Here is an 18,834-nt window from a genome sequence, read left to right as displayed (position 1 = left end):
TTTTCGCAAATAACTAATCTGATGAATTGAGATGTACATCGGACATTTGGTTTCTGCTGTACTTTCGATCTCCTGAAACAATTGCTGGTTATTTCGAAGCGTTCTGAATCCTTCATTTCAACAGATTTTGGATTTTCCATGTTTGTTATATATGTATATGTAATTATCATTTTTAGAACAGGAAAAAATATATAATTCAACGCGAACATTAAACATAAAAGTTTGATTTTTCCAAAAAAAATGACCTCTTTTTTGAAATCCCGGAAAAGATTTGTTTTCTTTAAGTATGAGCTTTCAAAACTTGTGGTTGTCTTTGAAGAAATTGTAAAGGCTTGAAAATTTTTCGTGTCCACTCCCCCTACCACTCCCGAAAGATTTGAATGTAAATTACGGTGGTTATTCTTCGACAGCATCGAGAGAACTCGTGAAAAAATTGAGTTGAATCGAAGGACCCGAGACCCGACTCTCGTGTTCTTCATATGCGCATTTTTAAAATCTTACGATTTTTTTTTTATTTTCGGAATATTTTTGAAACGAAACTTCAATTTTCTTCCTCGTTTTTTTTTCTATGTTCGAGGAAATCCGGCGTATATGAACCTACTTAGTTATTTGTTTCTTATTTATTTTTCCAATCTGCGCTGTGGAAAAATACCGCTTATTTAGGAAGTGAAAATTGAACAAAATTTTCGTTTGATGATGTAGTCTTTTTCAGCGTACGGTTGAAAAAAAAATTAAAATCAGTCGATGGTCCTTTTGAAAAAATTCTCCGATTTGCCTTTTTCCGAAGTATTCTGCGTAAAAGTTTTTTCTCTTTTATTTGACTTGCTGTAATCGAAATTAAAATATGTTTTGAAAATTTCGCTGGAAAATTGAAAGCAGAAGTTATTTTTCATTCTGATACAAACTTGAAATTAGTTTCCAAATGAATTGTGAAGTCATTGGACCAAAAAAAGCACACCTGTTCTTATTCTTCATCTCGCATTAAATTGATAGATAGTACTTTTCAACTGTAGAAGAGACCAATTATTATGAAGAACAGTGAGTTGAATAAAGTAACACGATGTGAAGTTCGTACTAGCATACTTATGTTTCTACAAGCGTAAATGTATAGGTAGGTAGGTAGGTATGTTGTGCACTATGTAGATGTAGTATTTTAAAACAATCGAACCTCAAGGCAGGTGTGTAAGTTTCGGCAAGCGTAAAAGCTTTATGAAAGATTTATGAGAAATTTAACTCATTTCACACGACAGGAAGGAAATCAGTTTCGAAGATTATTTAATTGAAGAAAATGTATAATATGACGTTTTGGAGTAAAATTCAGTCGGAGTGTATTTTCGTAGGCGAACCTATTCTATTCCCATATTTCGAATTCAGTTTATTACGAGTATATCTACATACGTTCTATACCATATTTCAAAGTGAAAGCTACAGTTTTTTATTTATCTTTAGATATTTCCAAACGTAGGTATCATTAATCATAGAAAAGAGAAGATGAAAAAAGACTCGTAAAAATAAAGGTACAGCAAAACCCTGAAAAATATGTACCTGTGTACCTGTGTACTAGTGTACTGTTTGGATGAATTTTTTCTTCATTTCCTATTCGATTGGCTCCGAATTAAACAGCTTTCGGTGACCGAAACACGCTCTTGAAATTGAAAATAAATTAAGAATGCAGGGGTAAGCAGTCCTTTCCAAATTAAATTTTGGCAATGTTCCTATAACTTTGATTTTCAAGTTAACTATTCTGCTTTTAAACAAGATGAGATGCGAGTGGAACTTACGTGTATTTATTGATCTATGCATTGTACATAGTTGGTAGTTGTACGTACATCTATAGTTTCTTACTTACAAGTTAGTTGAAGCAAATAATCGACGTGATTCGATTTGTTGTTTCTAATTCGTCACCAGGGAGCAGAAATAATTTTGCTTAATGAAAACCTCATCTACTGGGAAATTTTCATTCTAATGACGGAATTTTTAAAAATTTCCCACAACTGATAGGTAATTTTTGCGAATGAAAGAAATTCTCGCTGGAATTTTCGTATTTTGACTATATTATATGGATGGATGCAGGAAGGTGTAACTTGGTATAGGTACTTGAAAGATTTATTAAATTTTCTTATCGTGGGTATTAATCAGTCTGGTCCTTTTTTACATAAAATCCATCGGTTTTTGAAAGTTTTCTCATTAAACGATAAAATTTTGCATGAATCAAATTGAATCGCGAAATACATGTTTTGAATACGGAAAATAAATTTATGCGCGAATTAAATGTGAAAATACATTTAATTATAAGTGTATACATTACCTACCGCCTTCTACAAAGGCGTTCCCGAATCCGCCTCTTTGTATTGAAAAAATTCTCCTAGCTGCGCTGTGCAGTGAAAATCGCCTCATGAAGGCGTTCACGTACAGAGCTTTCTCACCTTTGAAGTGATCGAATTTTCGGACTGATTTTTAATTTTACCTAACGTGTGTATTTTGACAGATGTCTTCATAAAAGTACCTATTTTAAAATTTACCTCTCACATTACAATGCCATTGTATCAGTATACAAAGTTACCAGAGATCTCTCATTAACCTAAAAATGTTGTGTACCTACCTACTACTAAAAAAAATTAAGATATAAAATGAAATACGAGAGTTATAAGACTATACGTAAACTTGCTTGAAGATTCTTAATTTCTTTGTCAGTAATGTTGACCTTTCCCCTTTTTGGGGAAACAACTAAACAAGAGTGCCTCGCTCCTCCAACAGATTTTTGAAACTTTTCTTCATTTCGTTTCTTAGACAATCATGTCGCCTGTTTCGAAAATTGAAGAGGTAAACGGACAAACATAATTTCTATAGTGAAAAAGTTGAGGTGATGTTTCGACTACGAAGATGGATATAGTTCATCTTGAAGGGAGAAAAATGTTATTGTGGAGGAAGGTTTCCGACTTGATTGAAAAAACTACAATTAGATTTTGAAAATTATTTTTTTTAGATCTAAAAAATGGATGAATTTTGACGTTACGATTTTTTGCCCGGAACTAAAATTCAAAACATTATTTATGCTAAACATTTACAGATTCAACATATTTTTTTAAAATTTTTTTCATCAATTTCGAGCGCTAAAAAATTTTGTTGAATGTCAGTCCTGATTTGAAAAATGCTAATGATAAAATTTGTTCACTTTTCGAAGTATTTTCCATTTTATCAATTATTTTTGAGGGAATTTTTTTTTCAAACTCCACATCTTGTTGTCGGATTTTTTTCGACTCGAAAAAAATACCGTAGGAAGTGTTTTTTTTGTTCAAACAATCCACGAATTTATTTGTATAACATTACTCGTCGAAGTAAAACTTCCGACTCCAAATTCTTGGTGGAAAAAATTTACCTTATTGAAAAGCAAAATGTAAAAATTATATTTTGTTTCGAAATATTTACGTCGCAGAAATGATAAAATCACTCACTTCGGATTTAAAGCAGACATGCCTGAGGTACCCGGTAAAGAAATATTAATATTGGATTGATTGGCGTCAATTTTAATTTTATGAATGTTCATTATTTCTTGGTGCACGCACGTCGCATTTTCTCCATCTTTATAAGTACACGAACACGTAAATTTATTAAATAAACACGTATCGTCTGTTACGTTCGCACATCGTACGCACGTGTTCGGCGAAAGACATTCCCACGATGATGGCCACATCTCGGAGAAAAGCGTTGTTACCACAAGCCGATCCTGTGAGTACTGAAACGTCGCGACGCTCTGCTTCAAACTTTCACATCAAACGTTAACTTTCATGCGTTCCGTTCCCACCCCGATCTTAGCCCACCCGATGATTCTTAATTTTCGTCGCGACCTCGCGTTGATAATTTTTGTTTCAAATAACAATTGCACGTACAGTCGTACACGTTTACCTTTTCTATTATACACGTAAGTGGGGTCTGTCAAGTTTTAATTGTTTTTTCTCTCTTCGAAACAGATCTTTTTAAATGTTGTTTTGCGGCATATTTAATCCGTAAAAGTTGGGCTGTGAAGAAATATTGATATTATGGAAATAGACGTTTTCTATTCTAACAGTTTTCAGTGCCATGGTATAATTCAGAGATAAATTTCGTTAGATGGTTTTTATTGATTACAATGGAAGCTGAGAAATTTTTCATATGTAATGGTTTTCTGAGAATTTCCAATGTAAGATTCCAGTGAGAAATGAGGAATTTTGGATCACGTCGACGCACGCCAGTACTAAAATTTACGGGAAGAGTCCTTGTTTTCAGAATATTTTTTATAAGTTGTTTTCTTTCATCTTTATCGGATTTGTGCAAGTTCCTAGAATTTGAGTAATCTGATAAGTTTCATGAAATGGAGAAAATTACCTGATGAAAATGAGTTGTCCATGTTACTTCGGCAAAGAGTTGTGCGGTATAATGAAAGGCAACAGCATCTGCATCACGATTCCACTCTTTAATTTCCAATTATTACTATATGAAGTAAAACAGGGAAGATTAGGTTTTCTATTAAGTAAAATGTCCAATCATGGTTGATGTTGTGATAAAACTTTAGAAATACGCCGATTTTGGTTAATTTTCATGCGAAATGGAGCGGGCGCCTCAGATTGTATCTACTACATGGCCAATTCAGCTCTGTAAAAAAGGGTTAAGATTATTTTGAAACAGTCACAGATTTAAACATTTCAAGACAAATAAAGCTGGAGCCAAGTTGTCGGGGTATTATCTTTTTAATTAAATTTCATACTTCACGAAAAGTATGAAAATGTTTGTTTTGTACTAATTCGTCGTTTCATGTTTGTACACCGCCTAGTACCTACCTACACCTATCTATGCACTTAACATATTTCTATTGAAATTTTTTCATTCATAAGGAAGTCAGTATTTCGAGATGAATCGAAAATGTTGTATTTTTCCATGATACTTTTCAGATGAAAAATTTTCCCTTTGAATAATCATGCTGCAAAATTTCGTATGTACGAGTTGGTACTTTCTAGTGGTGTTATTTTTTAATTTTTTTTTTGTTTGTTTTACAGCATGGAAAAATACACGACACGAATGGAGATGTTGTTTTTTTTAATGAATGAAAAAAAATATATATTGGAAGAAAATGCAAGGCGTTTACTTATCCCAGTGATGATGGCGGTGCATTAACAAATCAGAGCATGTAAGTATGACATATTGTTTTAAACGTAAAAATATTCACCAACGTGCAGAATTTTTGAATAAGCGCAGTTATAGTTTAAATTGGAAATGTCAGGAAAAAGCATACACCATCTTGCTTACGGTCATTTCAAATTCGAGCGAGGCATTTCCTCAAGCAAGATGGCGTGTGCGCTAGGGTGTCCCTTAAAAAAAAGTTTTGAATTTTTTGCGGGACCCCCCCTAGTTTGGTTCGTATACATGAGAAAATAATGTCCAAAAATTTTCAGCCCAATCGGAGTATATTAACCTGCCCCGCATCGCCCCTCTTTGTTGAAAAAAGTAGCGCGCCCGAGCTCCGTATTACTCCACCACGGCGCGTGGCACACAAAACGCAGCGTACGGGGGTTTATACGCGTCAACATCTTTCCACTTCTCATTGTTTTTGTTGGTGCTTGTAGGTTTTGGAACTTTGGTTCATAACTCCTCAGGGTCTCCCCATCACCTTTGCTTGTTCATTATGCACAATCTTTCCTTTAATGCACTTTTTTTGGAACTGATAAGTACTAAATACTAAGTACTTACATAATTATAATAACTAATAAGTTGTGCCTTCATGTGATTTTGAAGAACGTGATGCATTGACGAGTACCTAATTTACAAAATTATTGAAGCCTTTTACTGTTCATAAGCAGTTTGAATTTTTCCGCTTTTCTGCCCGCTCGGCGCTCCCCCTCCCCCAAATCAGGAAAACAAAAATCAGAAGTCACAATTTTTCAAGGAACTTTTTTTATGCAATCAAGATTTTGTTATTACTGTTAAAATTATTATACTTGGGTAAATTTGAAAAAAGATCAAAAAATTCCAACACAAAAAAGGGTTTCTGAAAAGTAGTTCAATCACAATTAATTTCCATAAAAATAAAAAGTTTTAAAAAAATTTGCTTTTTTGAAATTTTTTTCAATTTTTGTCTTTTTTTGTTTTTAGGAAAGAATTAGCGACTGGAAAAAACATTTCTAAAAAAAAAACGTAATAAAAGAAATTCCCCGAAATTATCTTGCCCAAAAATGTATTTCAGAATAAATATCAATATCACATTAAAAGTGGGGTTTGTTCAGAACTGATTTTTTGCTGTTTCCAATTGACTTTTTTTCTTCTTTTTTGAAGATACAAATTTGAATTTTTTGAAAATTCAAAAATGTTTAGCCTTCCATTTTAATTAAAATCATGTTCATTTCATTTCCACATTAAACTTCAATAATTACAGTCATGTTCACGTTTTGAATTCATTTTTTATCAAAAAGTGCGTTTATTCATAAAACAGAAATCACGGGTGCTTCCCCACAGAGAAAAAGCCATAGCTTTTAGACTGTAGAATGGTACATTGTTCACCAGAGACACCAAGGAGTTAAAAACAAAAGTTCCGAAGCCTACAAGCACCAACAAAAACAATTAGAAGTAGAATGATGTTGGCGCGTATCAACCCCCGTACGTGACGTTTCTTGTGCCACGCGCCGTGGTGGAGTAATGCGGAGCTCGGACCCGCTACTTTTTTTAACAAAGAGGGGCGATGCGGGGCAGGTTAATATACTCCGATTGGGCTGAAAATTTTTGGGCATTATTTTCTCATGTATACGAACCAACCCAGGGGGGGTCCCGCGAAAAATTCGAATTTTTTTTTTTCACCAAGTATAAATAAGGGACACCCTAGTGTGCGCACACTAGAGAATCTGGTGCTTTACTAGCATACGTATTTGACATTTGGAAATTGTTTGGAAGTGAAACAACATGAAAAACTATTTCAGATGTGATCCAAGTTTTACAGTATAATCCTAGAATTCGACTTATTCTTTTCAACAGTTGTTGAAAAGCATAGATTGATTTCAAATTTCGCGACGTAATAATCCTTATATTGCTTAGCGAGCTATTTCCGATTACTCCTTCGTTGAACGACTATGCATCTTTTGATGGCTTCAGCCAAGCTCTAAAGTTCGTACCTAGCACGTAGTCAATGAATGGGAATTTTTGACCATACGAGTTCTTTTGTTTCTCGTGTGCGTCTTCGCGTGCGTTGTTTTTGCCAGAAGTTCTGCGCCAGGAGCAGCTCAACTCTTCATGTGCGTTGTACCAAAGGTCAAAATTATGTTTTCTAATATGTAGTTTGAGCGGCATCTCTTTCTTCCGCAATACCCTCTACAGCGTTTTATGATACATCTATATACACATTGCTGCATCGATTGTATTAAAGAATTGGCAAAAGCCTTTATCAAGTTGAAAGTCACTCAAAAATATTTCAGCTCTAGAGGTGCTCCTGAAAGGGAAATATGAATCCCAAAGGGGTGTATTTTCAACATAATCGCGGTTCGTTCATTCTAGCTCCTACCCTACCCGTTTCGAGTAAAATAGCCCAATTACAAAATATTGAACTTATGATTCTTCATTGACCCAGGCCATTTCTATCAAAATCCAATAGTTTTGTTTTTTTTTACCCGGATTCTTGAAAATCTGGTTTTTGAACGTTTTTTAAATCTTTTTTAAACACTTTTTACACAAACTTTTAAAACTTGAAAAGTCTTCTCTCTTTAAGTAAACTCAGTAAAATCCAAAATCCATTTTCAAAAGCTACTACTCTAGCAGATTCTAGTGGATTTTAAATCTGCCAAAATCCAGATTCTCGAAAATCTGCCAAAAACAAATCTAATATCTCTTTTAGAGTTATACTGAACGGTTTGAAAATTTGCAAATTGCTTATTTTTGGGTAAATTCTTGTTTTCAAAATTTTTCTTGTGAAATAGGCTGCCTATTTTACATTAAAACATCTTAGGATATACGTAATTTCTGAAACTGCGGAAATGAGTTGGAATGTTGTGGTAGCTGTTTTTTTGGGGTCATAATTTCCTATTCAAAAAATTGAGAAAAAAAGACAAAAGTTTTTCAATTTTTGCATGTTTTGGCTTGGAAAAAAAACTTTCAAAACACAATGAAATTTGTCCAATAATGAACAATTTTCAAATTGTAACCCGCACCCGCAGAATCTCGAATATTTATTATCTTTTAAAGTGAGCCATTTTTCTCAAAACAGGCTGGATAGGGGCTAGTGGAAAAAAAACATTGATTTTTTTCTAAAATGCCTCCTTTTTGAGAAGGAACCTATAATATCTCCCATCCAGGAGCACTTCCGGAGCTATAAATGTTTCAGAGTAACTTTGTTTTTCCCAACGCGGCTATTGCAAAAAATTTTCAAAAAATGATTACGCGAGTTCGAATGGACCAATTTTAATTTTTTTCATCATCTTTTATCTTTTAAAATGTACTTTCAGTATTGATAAAATATTTTTTAAAAAATTTGCGAATTGTCCATTGTCCATTGATCAACTTTTTTTTATAAACTACAAATAGTAAGACACGAAATAAACTCTCACAAGTCACAACTAAAACAATTCACACTCCAATAAACAGTAGACTAAATGAAACTCTGGAAATGAGTATAATTGTTAAAACATTATTACAGAAATGGTAAAAAATTAAATATTAAAAAATCATATAATAAACATATAACGTCTTAAGATTTTGATTACACGCTACGTAAACTATACTGCTTCGAAACATATCGCTTCCTGAGTTCTCTGATGAATTCATTTTTCAAAATTTTCAAACACCTGTTGAACAAATCATTATTGAGTGAACATCTAAAAAATTTTACGAAATAATTCTTAGTGATTTTATGCATACCTTCTGTATGGAGCAGATCCTCTGAATTTACCAATGTCAAAGCTAGGAGAATGCGGCATATGTATTATAAAGGCATTCGGAAGAACATAAAATGAGTATCCTTGAGCAAACAGCTCCATGATGTGGGAAACTTTATTCCATCCAAATCCAACGAATCTGGTGTCGTATAATGGTATATTTTTTTTCACCACAATGTAAGGCTCATAATCAGGTTGCCAAGCTACCTGAAAATTGAACAGGAAATCAAAAATGATGCGCATATGTATAGCATGCAGTTGAAAAAATCTGGTTTGGTGAAAGTGAAAAAAGAAAAGAAAGAGAAACAAATCTTGTCTTTCTCATATGAAATAGTAATTTCAAAGGTTCAGTTTTTCTTATTTAATTTTCAAATTTTTGCAGAAAGCAAGACTGTCTGATTGAATATGAATGTGAAAACTTTGTTCTAAGTTTTTCTATAAAATATGTATTTTGACATTATTCTCTTCGCTGGTTAAAAATTTTAAATTTGAATTGACGAGGCGAATGGGAATAAGCAAATCAGAAAAATACGCGAGATGCAGATGAATCAAATATAAAAATGAACAAATTAATGTTTTACATACTTTGTAAGGTGTTGTAGATTGCTTCCACTTGGCATAATTTGTGGGAGCATGACCTTTTTGCCAAACATGGTATCGGAACGTAAATAAAGTACCCATGTCTAGCATGTTCAATATTTCTACTTTTGTTTGGGGAATTGATGTTCGATAACGTTGAGTTTCAAAAGCAGGAATAACTAAAGCCTAAAAATTAAAAAGAAAAAGAAAATCAAGATCTATATTATAATTCTAAGAATTTGTAGTTAATTCTGAAGCCTACATACCTTATTTGTAATGTTCAATTCGAAATTTGATACGAGTTTTTTCAAATTAGAATACAATCCAGGCATAGGTAAGAAATCGATATCTGATAGAAAAACGTAAGGAGTGTTCACTTGCTCTAAAGCTATGTTCCTCAATTTATTAATTGGATAAGCAATCTGGAAATATGACAGAGTAATTAAATTTTTAAAAATCTCTCAAATGGGAAAAAAAGAAGAATATGAGTTTGAACTAACTCCTTCCTTATATACAACATGATATCCAATATTTGTCCTAGCTTTTAAAGCATCTGAATCCGAAATATAACTGAGAAGTTGTTGAGCTTCCGCGTCAGAAATATACAAAGCTAAGCTGATAGGACCTGTAAAGTATGAAGTAAATGTATGTAGTAAACTTTGTGAAATTGTTTTCAATTTCTTCTTTATTTGATACAATAAAAATTCGTACCTTCCCAATATTGGCATAACATTTCCAGCATTTGCAATCTATCCATGGATAATTGAGCAACTAAAGTGACATCATCCGGTGTTGAAACGTATTTGTAATCAAGAAAATATAAATGCGTTCGAAAGTTCATGACACGAATTTTCTTAAATTCATAACAGGGATCATCTTCGGTAAGCTGCAAAATGTTCAAAATTTTGATCAAGAACAAATTAATTGATACCAGTAGAAAACAGAGTGATACGGAAATGCGTCTAAATTCTCTGCCAATGAATGAAATTACAACAAATTTTTCAGAAAAAAAAAAACCGGTTCAGATTTTTTATGCTCAACATACATAATTTTGATGCAGATAAGAAAATCAGACGAATAGGTTAGGTACCTACCTAAATTCAGGGGAAAATAAATTCAATACAGAAAATATTAATTTTCAAAATTCGAATTTTTTCAAAAAAAATAAGCAATTTGCGAATTTTCAAACTGCTTACGCGACTGTTGAATTTTGTAGCAAAGGCTTAGGTTAACACAGAATCTCGAATTATCACACAGCGAAAAAAACACAATTTTTGTGAAATGTCTTCTCATCGAGGACTTACCCTTCTAGGGGCACTTCCGGAGCTGAAATTTTTATTTCTGAGTTATAGTAAACTCGGAGTGAAAGTCTCCACTAAATTAAGTAAAATCCTCTGACTTTTTTTTTCTTCAATATCTACATACCTATGTTACGGTTTATAGTATATTTGAGAGAAGTAAATACCTCGGTTATGTTTCTATTCAGTACAGAAGAAATCGTAGTATTACAGCCAAATAATTCTCTTCTAAGCAGATTTCCATCGTATTCCAAAAAAGTCAGGTACAAATTGCGAAAGAACTCGATATGCTTATTCTTAACCTTCAATTTTTTAGGAGAATTCCAATGAATGACCTGTACAGAAAGAATTTTATAAATGACTGGTCAATTGGTCATGAACAGCTTTTCACAATACAAACTCACTTTCAAATCTGCCTCCTCTGAGTAGCAAGATTCACTACGAGTATTATCACTCAGTTGAACGTTCCACAAACAAGGAAGACTCATGACCATATCAGGATGTTCCTTGATAATAGCGTTGAAGATGTCTTGATCGGCTAAACTGGTAGCAAAATGGGTGATGAGATCTTTTTCAGCGACAGAGCGCCATAATTCATCCCATCCTATGGCACGTAGTTTGATCAAATTTAGTAACATGACACCAGAGTTGAATCTGTAAAGAACAAATTGTTGATAGTAAGGTATACTGGACACGGTTGAGCTCATTTTTCAATAATCAGCTTACCCTCTTCCCAACGCAGGCCAAGGTCTGTGTTTACGCCAGATTTTGCCCAAATACCAATTGCTCTGATTTTCTACTAAACCAAGAGCCTATTTGAAAGAAGAAATTGAATCTCGTGAGTATACCGGAATTGAATCTCGTTTGAATGTGTGAGTGTCACTTACTTGTTGCGAGTTAAATTTATGAAAAAGTGTCCATAATTCTGCGATATCTGTAGCAAAAGTTACATCCGTATCGAGGACTATAACTTTAGCCAAGTCTTTGGGCAATACCTTGACCAATGTTAATTTGAGTAAACCGTAAATTCCAGAGTAATGTTTGTTTGGTATCCATGCCACATCACTGGTAACTTGATCAGCTGAATATAGCGTTATTTCCACTGAAATAATAATTGAGTATGAGTACATACTCTAAAATAATTTACTCGTAATACCTATGTTAATATAAATCGCTGCACACTTACGCTGAGGCACGTTCCATGTTTTAAATAACGTATTTAAAACTACATTAGCAACGTGATCGGTAACAATATGAAAATGCAGAGGATTTTTTCGGTAGAACAGTAAAGATTTCACTAGAGTTACAAAGGAACGAGTAGAATTGTATCCAGCACATACAACAGCTATATGAATAACTTCGCATTTCAATGTATCAATTCTATCACTACTGGAACAAGGAGCATGACTGGAAAAATTATAAGCATTAGGCCGGTGGTTTTGGACTTCGCTCAAACGAGCTTCAGCTTTCAACAACTGCTCTTCTAATTCCTGAATTCGATGAGTCAATTTATCTGATAGCCTGCCACTTTCTGAAACGTAGTAAACGTACATCAGTATGAATGAACACTTAGGTCAATTTTTTTTTGTCCAACAAAAAATATGTAGCAATACCATGTGTATTTAAATTCGTAGAGTAATGAAGAACACAGACGGCGAAAAAAACTCCCAAAAGGAAACTGCTCAGCCATTGTCTAATAATTCTTGGGATGAAAGCATACTGAATCCTTTTACGTCCAATTATCTAAGCTTCAATTCAATTTCAGTAAATTTCAGGTGTAACTGATGCATCAGAATTACAGCTATCGAGGCCCTATAAAAAACACAAAATTAATACATTTGTATTGTGAATTCCAGTAGCCTAAAAAAATACGACTCACCAGCCAGAATAAAGCGCAGATGGTGCAACAAATTCGAGATAACAAGAAACACCCGAAATGTATCAGTTTATCAGAGATTGATTCAGATCTAGGACTTGTAAATGATGAGTAAAAACTTACTTGGTTAACAAGCAATTGTAATTTTACATAATATTCATCATTATTTATTATAACTTTAAAAAAAAAAAAAAACACTTTATCAATCATCGAAACGGAAAGTTTCTTGTTTGTTTACAAAACATCATGAACGGAACAGGTTTTTTTACACAAAAAATTGAAAAAAGTTGGCCGCAAAATACAATGTATGTAGGTACAGTACCTACTTGTTGGTGATGACGTAGTTACTTTGTTTACGTTTGCGGGGATATTTGAAATCAGTACGCTGGTAACACTGATTTTCAAAGCGTCAAACTTTCTGTTGATGGGTTTTATTTATTTTCACGGCATTTCCATTAAATTTAATTCGATTAGTGAGGTTGTTTACATAGCAGTATGATTGTTGTAGTTTGTTCGGTGAATATTTCGTGTTCAATTAAAGAAAAAAATGTGCGATCAAGTTAAATTTTCGTCAGAGAATAATTCATGTGAAGCAAAACAGTCCATTTCTCCAGTTGGACCATCTTGTCTTCGTAATTCTGATCGAAGTAAAAAGGGTGGGATAACGAGAAATGTTTCGTTTCCAGAAGATGATAGTCAAATCGTCACTGGTATTTTGGAACCTGAAAATCCGTGGAAAAGTGGTGGGTATTTAATGTTCTAATTAAAAAATAAATATTTTCGACCCAGTTCTACGTGCAGAAAAAATGAGATTCAAATGTTCGTACACGTTAGAATGCGATGTAATCTGGTTTGAATCCAGTTTTAATAGGTCACATGCATTCTTGATCGAGTATCGTTTCGAAATTGGTCATAAAGCTCGAATAATCATAGCTTTCCAGCGAACATGATGCTCAAATCATGTGTCGAGTAGTAAAATTGAACCAACGAAATGTTATAAAGCTCTTTATTTACCGTATATGGACATACACTTACCTACCTGCATGTATTTTACTGATAACGAAATATTAATCGATCGATATTTTATTTCAGTTACCGATATCACCAACGAGGACTTAATTTCCATGTACATATCATCTTGTAAAAAACATGGTACCTATCCCATACCAACCGTATTAGACCAGTTATCAGTGAGTAAACTTACTTTTATTTTTATATTCGTTTCTGTCTTCCGTGATTTTGGCTGTTTTAAAAATATACTCGGATCTCTTTCTTTCCGTTCAACCTGTCATTAGTTGGTGAAGTTCACTGATTATGAAGGCGAAAAAAAAGAGTATAATTTTGCCTACGAATATTTCAGTATTACGAAATTATAACGGTGTGAGTTTTGTTTAGTTGTTTAACGACTTGAGCTCGACAAGCGTCAATTTTATAGTTTATGATACAGTTACTGATAATTAATTATTTTATTTGGCAGTTCCTCCTAATTTCATACGTACATAATATTTTCTATCTCATTTAAGATTAAGTGGCAGCATATTTTATTAGCAATAATGAATACAATATCGAGTTACTCGAGAACTTTTTTCCACCGTATTGCCAACTTTTATATTCGCATCGTAATTAACTCCTTTGCTTATCGTCTTTTGAACATTTTATCCGAGCAATAAAACGAAAAATTAGTGGTTAAAGATTTAACGAAGTCTTACTACATTATCTACGTGTGAAGTTGAAAAAAATTTGTACCCTAACCTTGCTCATGGTCATTTTAAAGAAAATTCAATTAATACAGAAACAATATTATCTAAATTTAGAATCTCGGCAGAACCATAAAATATAAAAGATCGAGCCGAGGAGGTATGATGCGGGGTGCATGGCATGATGATTATGTCACTTGTCATCGTGCTTTGACTGCTATCATGATAAATAACCATTATGTACTGCAGTGCGAAGTTACGCACCAGCGCGAAAAATTTCACTCTCGAGCACCCACCAAGATACTCACAGCGTTGGATTCGAGTAGTACTCGTAATTTTATTTTTGTTGGCACATGATAATCGAAAAGTACGTGAAAATTGCACCGTTTCATTGTCTCGATTCTTATACTAATACCTACTCGTATTGTATGGGTTTTTTGTGATAACCAAATCTACGAACGTACCTATTTATGTATATTTGGAAATAGTTGGCGATAATGATTCGCGCTCGTTATGGGTTTATTTTATACCTTTACTTACCTGTCTACTATTCTCGATATAGTAAGCAACGCATTCAAGGTTTTTCGAAAAAAATGGAGGTACCTTACCTAGTAGTACCTAGTACCTACATATTTTGTAAGATACATCTCTGGCTCTGAAAATTATGTAATGGAGTAAGATTCGTGTAATGACAATTTATGAATATACACCTATCCAAGATTTTTGAATTTAGAAATCGTTTAAATGCATATCATCAAAACAGCGATTGGAGTAGGAAAAGATTTTTTCAAGGATTTGATATAACTCCTGCATTTTTCGTTGAAATATTGTTTGTGATTCATTTCCCCTCAATTTATGGGATTATTGTTAAAAAAAAACGAAATAACTAAAGTGAACCGATTGCGATTCGAGGAAAGATATCGTTCTTATCTGCAGAAACCGTTTCATTGAAAATCTTTGAACTTTAAAGTAACTTATAACTTTTTTTGCGAAAAAAGGGAAGTCATGAACTAAAAAACAATGGGCTCAAGATCCTGCATAAATTTGGAAAAGGTGCTGCAGATGTCCTGTATTTTGATTTGGAGATTCTAATGGGCGAAAAATGTTCGTAAATTTCATCTTATCCTCTCATGAAAATAATTGATCTTTGAGGAGGAGATGGGGGTAGAGAAAAGACGCATGTTTTTTCCAGCATCATTGAGTTTTCAAAGTTGAATCCCTTTGGGATGATAAAAGTTACGAAATTTCACCCAGAATTTGACCATGAAAATGTATTCTTGAAGAGACTGTATCTATCTTAATTTGCAGAAAAGTGTTGCGAATTGTCAACAAATCGAAAAAGCATCCAAAACTACGTCACCTAGTAGAATTTCAAGCGCAGATAATCATTTTTCAATTTCTGGGTATATTTTTTTTCATAGGTACCTACTCGAGATCCTGTCGGCTGTCCTCCATCAATTGCTGGTGTGATTCGGGCAGTTTCGAAGCCTCAAATCTCATAAAACACGTACAAATGAAATTCAACATTTTTAATTCATCCTTCTTGTTATTTCTTTTGTTTTCCCTCTTCTGTCTTTATCAAAATCCTCAACCAGAAGCATTTTTACCTCAAGCACTCAAATTCTCACTACACGATTCAAATGTTTTCTATGCTTAATGTAAAGGTAATTCGTGCTCAGTAATTTCACGTCCTTTTAAACTAAGAAAAATCAAAATAACCGCCATTAGAATATCTGTGATTTGATTGCTTAGTCTAGTCAAGCATAGAGCACCTTTCATTACGAGTTTGAATGTCAGAATAATACGAAATTGAATGGTTGAAAAAACTCGATACTAGAATTTTGAAAGAAAAATTCTCTTTGATGGCCTTGAACTTCTGTTTAGATGCTGCAGTATTACTATCTCTCCTCCTTCCTCCCTTCAAAATATCTGAAATTTGATAAAGGTATTTTCGTGTTTTGATACGTCGGTACTACGTAGTAACGGGAAAAATTTAATAAATCAGTTCACGTACTAAAAATCTTAATAATGAAAACGACAACGAGGAAAGAATTCGCTCAAGTTGTATTTATATTAAACATAGGTACCTTTTTTTTTGGCTGAACTGTTTACGTCGAGTGTTTTTACAATAATTATGTTTGATTGATAAACACTATACCTCATATTGGGGGGGGGGGCATTATCTCTAAAAGAACCTTATGCTATTATCGTGAAAAGTACTCGAAAATCGAACGTCGATTTATTTAGTACAGGTACCTAACCAATGGCAAAAGATAATAATTGTAAAAGATATGCGAAATATTATACGATAGAACTTGCATTCGTATCGAATACTCGTACAGCATACTAAATACAAATATTTCGATAGCGTTGAAATGATTTGTGCATCTCGTATGTAATGTACACAGAATAACGCGACCAGCAGTAAACAAGTATTATGTAATTGCGGTTAAAAAATTAAAATTCAACAGAATTATCTGCGGAAAGAAACAACTCTTGTGATTCGACAGCCATTAGACGACAAATTGTTGGCAAACAATCGAAATTTTTCAACGGAAAAATATGTGCAAGAGAACCTACATAGGTAGTAGGTCTAGGTACCCTATAATAGTATAAGTAAGAAACCGGTGGATGAAAAATTGCTAAAAATGACACGAACAATCGATGATGCTTGACTTTTTTCTTTATTCTTTTGTTACGGGTACAAATTAATCTACATTGCTGGGTTTGGCAGACGTGAATGAAATCTGTAATTCGCCGCTTGACACAGTGAATTATGTAAATTAAATACGCCAAGAAAGACGTGCACAATACATATTTTCATATGTATAGCCGTATTGTTTACAAGTTTCAATTTCTGATTTAATCGCGCCTTACATACAATCGAATGACCTCCGTATGTTCTCTTCGCTTGTATTCGCTCTCGATAAGTTAATTGGTCATCGAATATGGCGATTTAATTATCAAGTATGTAGTTATCGAACCGCCGAAACAGTGATGAATTTTGCTCTTTTCAATGGCCTGTGCAAGTAAATACGAAATCGAATATTATTATCTTGGTTTAATTCGCGTTTATGTGTATCTATTTCTTATTTACAGTTATAACACCTTATTAAAAAATTCAGATATGTAGGTACGTTTAAAAGATGCATACATACGTTTCAATATTCGTATTATAATTTTTTTCACGACTGAGAAAAAGCATGACTGGTTAGCTCGAAAAAACGGGAGGTGGGAATGAATATTGAAATTGGTGAAGCATTCGGCCTTGAAGATCGCCTGCTAAAAACAACAAATCGTCGTATTACGAGTTCAAACTTTTACAAATGTTATGAAATTAGGTTTCAATAGTATTATATTACTTACTCGTTTATCTGAAAAAATGGTACGTTTGTGCTGCTCTGTAATTCTTCTTCGGAATTGTATTACAGTTTTCTGGGTTTTGAAAGCAGACAAAGTGTGACTTTATGAAAAGTTTCGCGGTTTTATTCAGGAAATGCAGTTGTTAGCAATTTCGAAAAAAAAATCTCACGTCTGTGTAATTATTATTGTTCTCGTCTTTGAATGAGAAAACTCGTTAAACTGTTGAATTTGTAACTACACGTGAAATTTATTTTCAAAAAAGTATTCTAGGTATCTGAATTGAGAAGATTTGGGCTGCTGTTTCTTTTGGAGGGGCAGGCAGATCAAAAAAAAATTTCAATGCCATGTGAAATTTTTTACTTCTATGACAGTCGCATATAACGCGTCCGAATTGGCCGTTTAAGGCACGCCAGAATTTTTTTTCAATTTCAACTCGTAAATTTTGGGGGAAAAAATTGACAAAATTCAACGTATGAACAAAATCGCTCCTCCGAAATATTGTCAGATGATGGGGTAAAATTAGGCTAGAATTGTCTACTGGACAATAAGTAATCACTTGAAGGTGATGGTTTGTATAATAAACCCATCACTTCTCCTGTCATATACCTTCCCTAAGTGAGTACATACTATTACTATATTATAGATTGTATCTAGTTACTAGTTAGTACTTCAAAGAGCGTCATACATCGAATTTGGGTTCATATTCTTCTTATGAACACTGAAAAAGTTACCTAGGTATCTTGATAGTACATATTTCATGAGACAGAAGTTTTGACAACATGATTTCGTTATACATATGTACTAAAAAAAAAAGGCTACGGGTAGGTATACTTTTTTTCTCTTCAATCACTGCTCCAAAGATGAACAAAACCCCCTGGTCGACTTGAGACATGGTACAGAAATACTTACATGTGTAATTGTGTACAATGCTGTTCCCTCTTCAGAGCAAATTCACTTTGGAGCTACAATTGAAAGTTGATCTTGGGGCTTATTTTAAAAACTTGATAAAAACACATCGTAGCTTCAATTTTTTGAAAACCCTCATTGTTGGATTATTGATAAGGTTCGAGTTACTTTTCTTTAATTTCAGGTCCGAGACATGAAATACGAGCTACATTTTCGAGTAAATTCAA

General features: G+C 33.5%; 3 protein-coding genes and 1 long non-coding RNA gene across 6 annotated transcripts in view; 1 reads left to right on the top strand and 3 right to left on the bottom strand.

The window, feature by feature from the left end:
- LOC135832259 (uncharacterized) overlaps nucleotides 1-3,761 on the bottom strand; it is a 28,701-nt gene extending 24,940 nt beyond the window's left edge. Inside the window, exon 1 of the mRNA XM_065345397.1 lies at nucleotides 3,456-3,761. Within this exon, the coding sequence (XP_065201469.1) occupies nucleotides 3,456-3,694 (239 nt within the window). The 5' untranslated portion in view covers nucleotides 3,695-3,761. The remainder of the gene's footprint in view (nucleotides 1-3,455) is intronic.
- Nucleotides 1-18,834, top strand: part of LOC135832260 (protein phosphatase 1 regulatory subunit 37) — a 122,816-nt gene that overhangs the window by 56,003 nt on the left and 47,979 nt on the right. The window contains exons 2-3 of one of the 3 annotated variants that reach the window (XM_065345401.1): nucleotides 5,034-5,164; nucleotides 13,734-13,831. In XM_065345401.1, coding sequence (XP_065201473.1) covers nucleotides 13,766-13,831 — 66 coding nt within the window. In that variant the 5' untranslated portion in view covers nucleotides 5,034-5,164; nucleotides 13,734-13,765. Of the gene's footprint in view, nucleotides 1-5,033; nucleotides 5,165-13,084; nucleotides 13,385-13,733; nucleotides 13,832-18,834 lie in introns of those variants that run through there. The other 2 variants (XM_065345400.1, XM_065345398.1) reach the window with 2 other exon arrangements.
- Nucleotides 8,608-12,318, bottom strand: LOC135835062 (xylosyl- and glucuronyltransferase LARGE2s-like). Its single transcript, XM_065349132.1, has 11 exons — nucleotides 11,952-12,318; nucleotides 11,653-11,867; nucleotides 11,492-11,577; nucleotides 11,170-11,419; nucleotides 10,933-11,100; nucleotides 10,179-10,353; nucleotides 9,968-10,092; nucleotides 9,734-9,889; nucleotides 9,474-9,653; nucleotides 8,872-9,095; nucleotides 8,608-8,798 (listed from the first exon to the last, which is right to left on the bottom strand). Exons 1-11 carry the CDS (start codon nucleotides 12,316-12,318, stop codon nucleotides 8,714-8,716), a joined length of 2,031 nt encoding a protein of 676 aa, XP_065205204.1. The 3' UTR covers nucleotides 8,608-8,713.
- Nucleotides 16,772-18,462, bottom strand: LOC135832265 (uncharacterized). The gene is made up of 3 exons (XR_010556288.1): nucleotides 17,705-18,462; nucleotides 17,497-17,620; nucleotides 16,772-17,359 (listed from the first exon to the last, which is right to left on the bottom strand). It is a non-coding gene; the product is annotated as an uncharacterized LOC135832265 (long non-coding RNA).

The sequence above is a fragment of the Planococcus citri genome, chromosome 1 (assembly GCF_950023065.1).
Source record: "Planococcus citri chromosome 1, ihPlaCitr1.1, whole genome shotgun sequence".
NCBI classification, from domain to species: domain Eukaryota; kingdom Metazoa; phylum Arthropoda; class Insecta; order Hemiptera; family Pseudococcidae; genus Planococcus; species Planococcus citri.
This window is presented reverse-complemented; position numbering and strand designations above follow the sequence as displayed.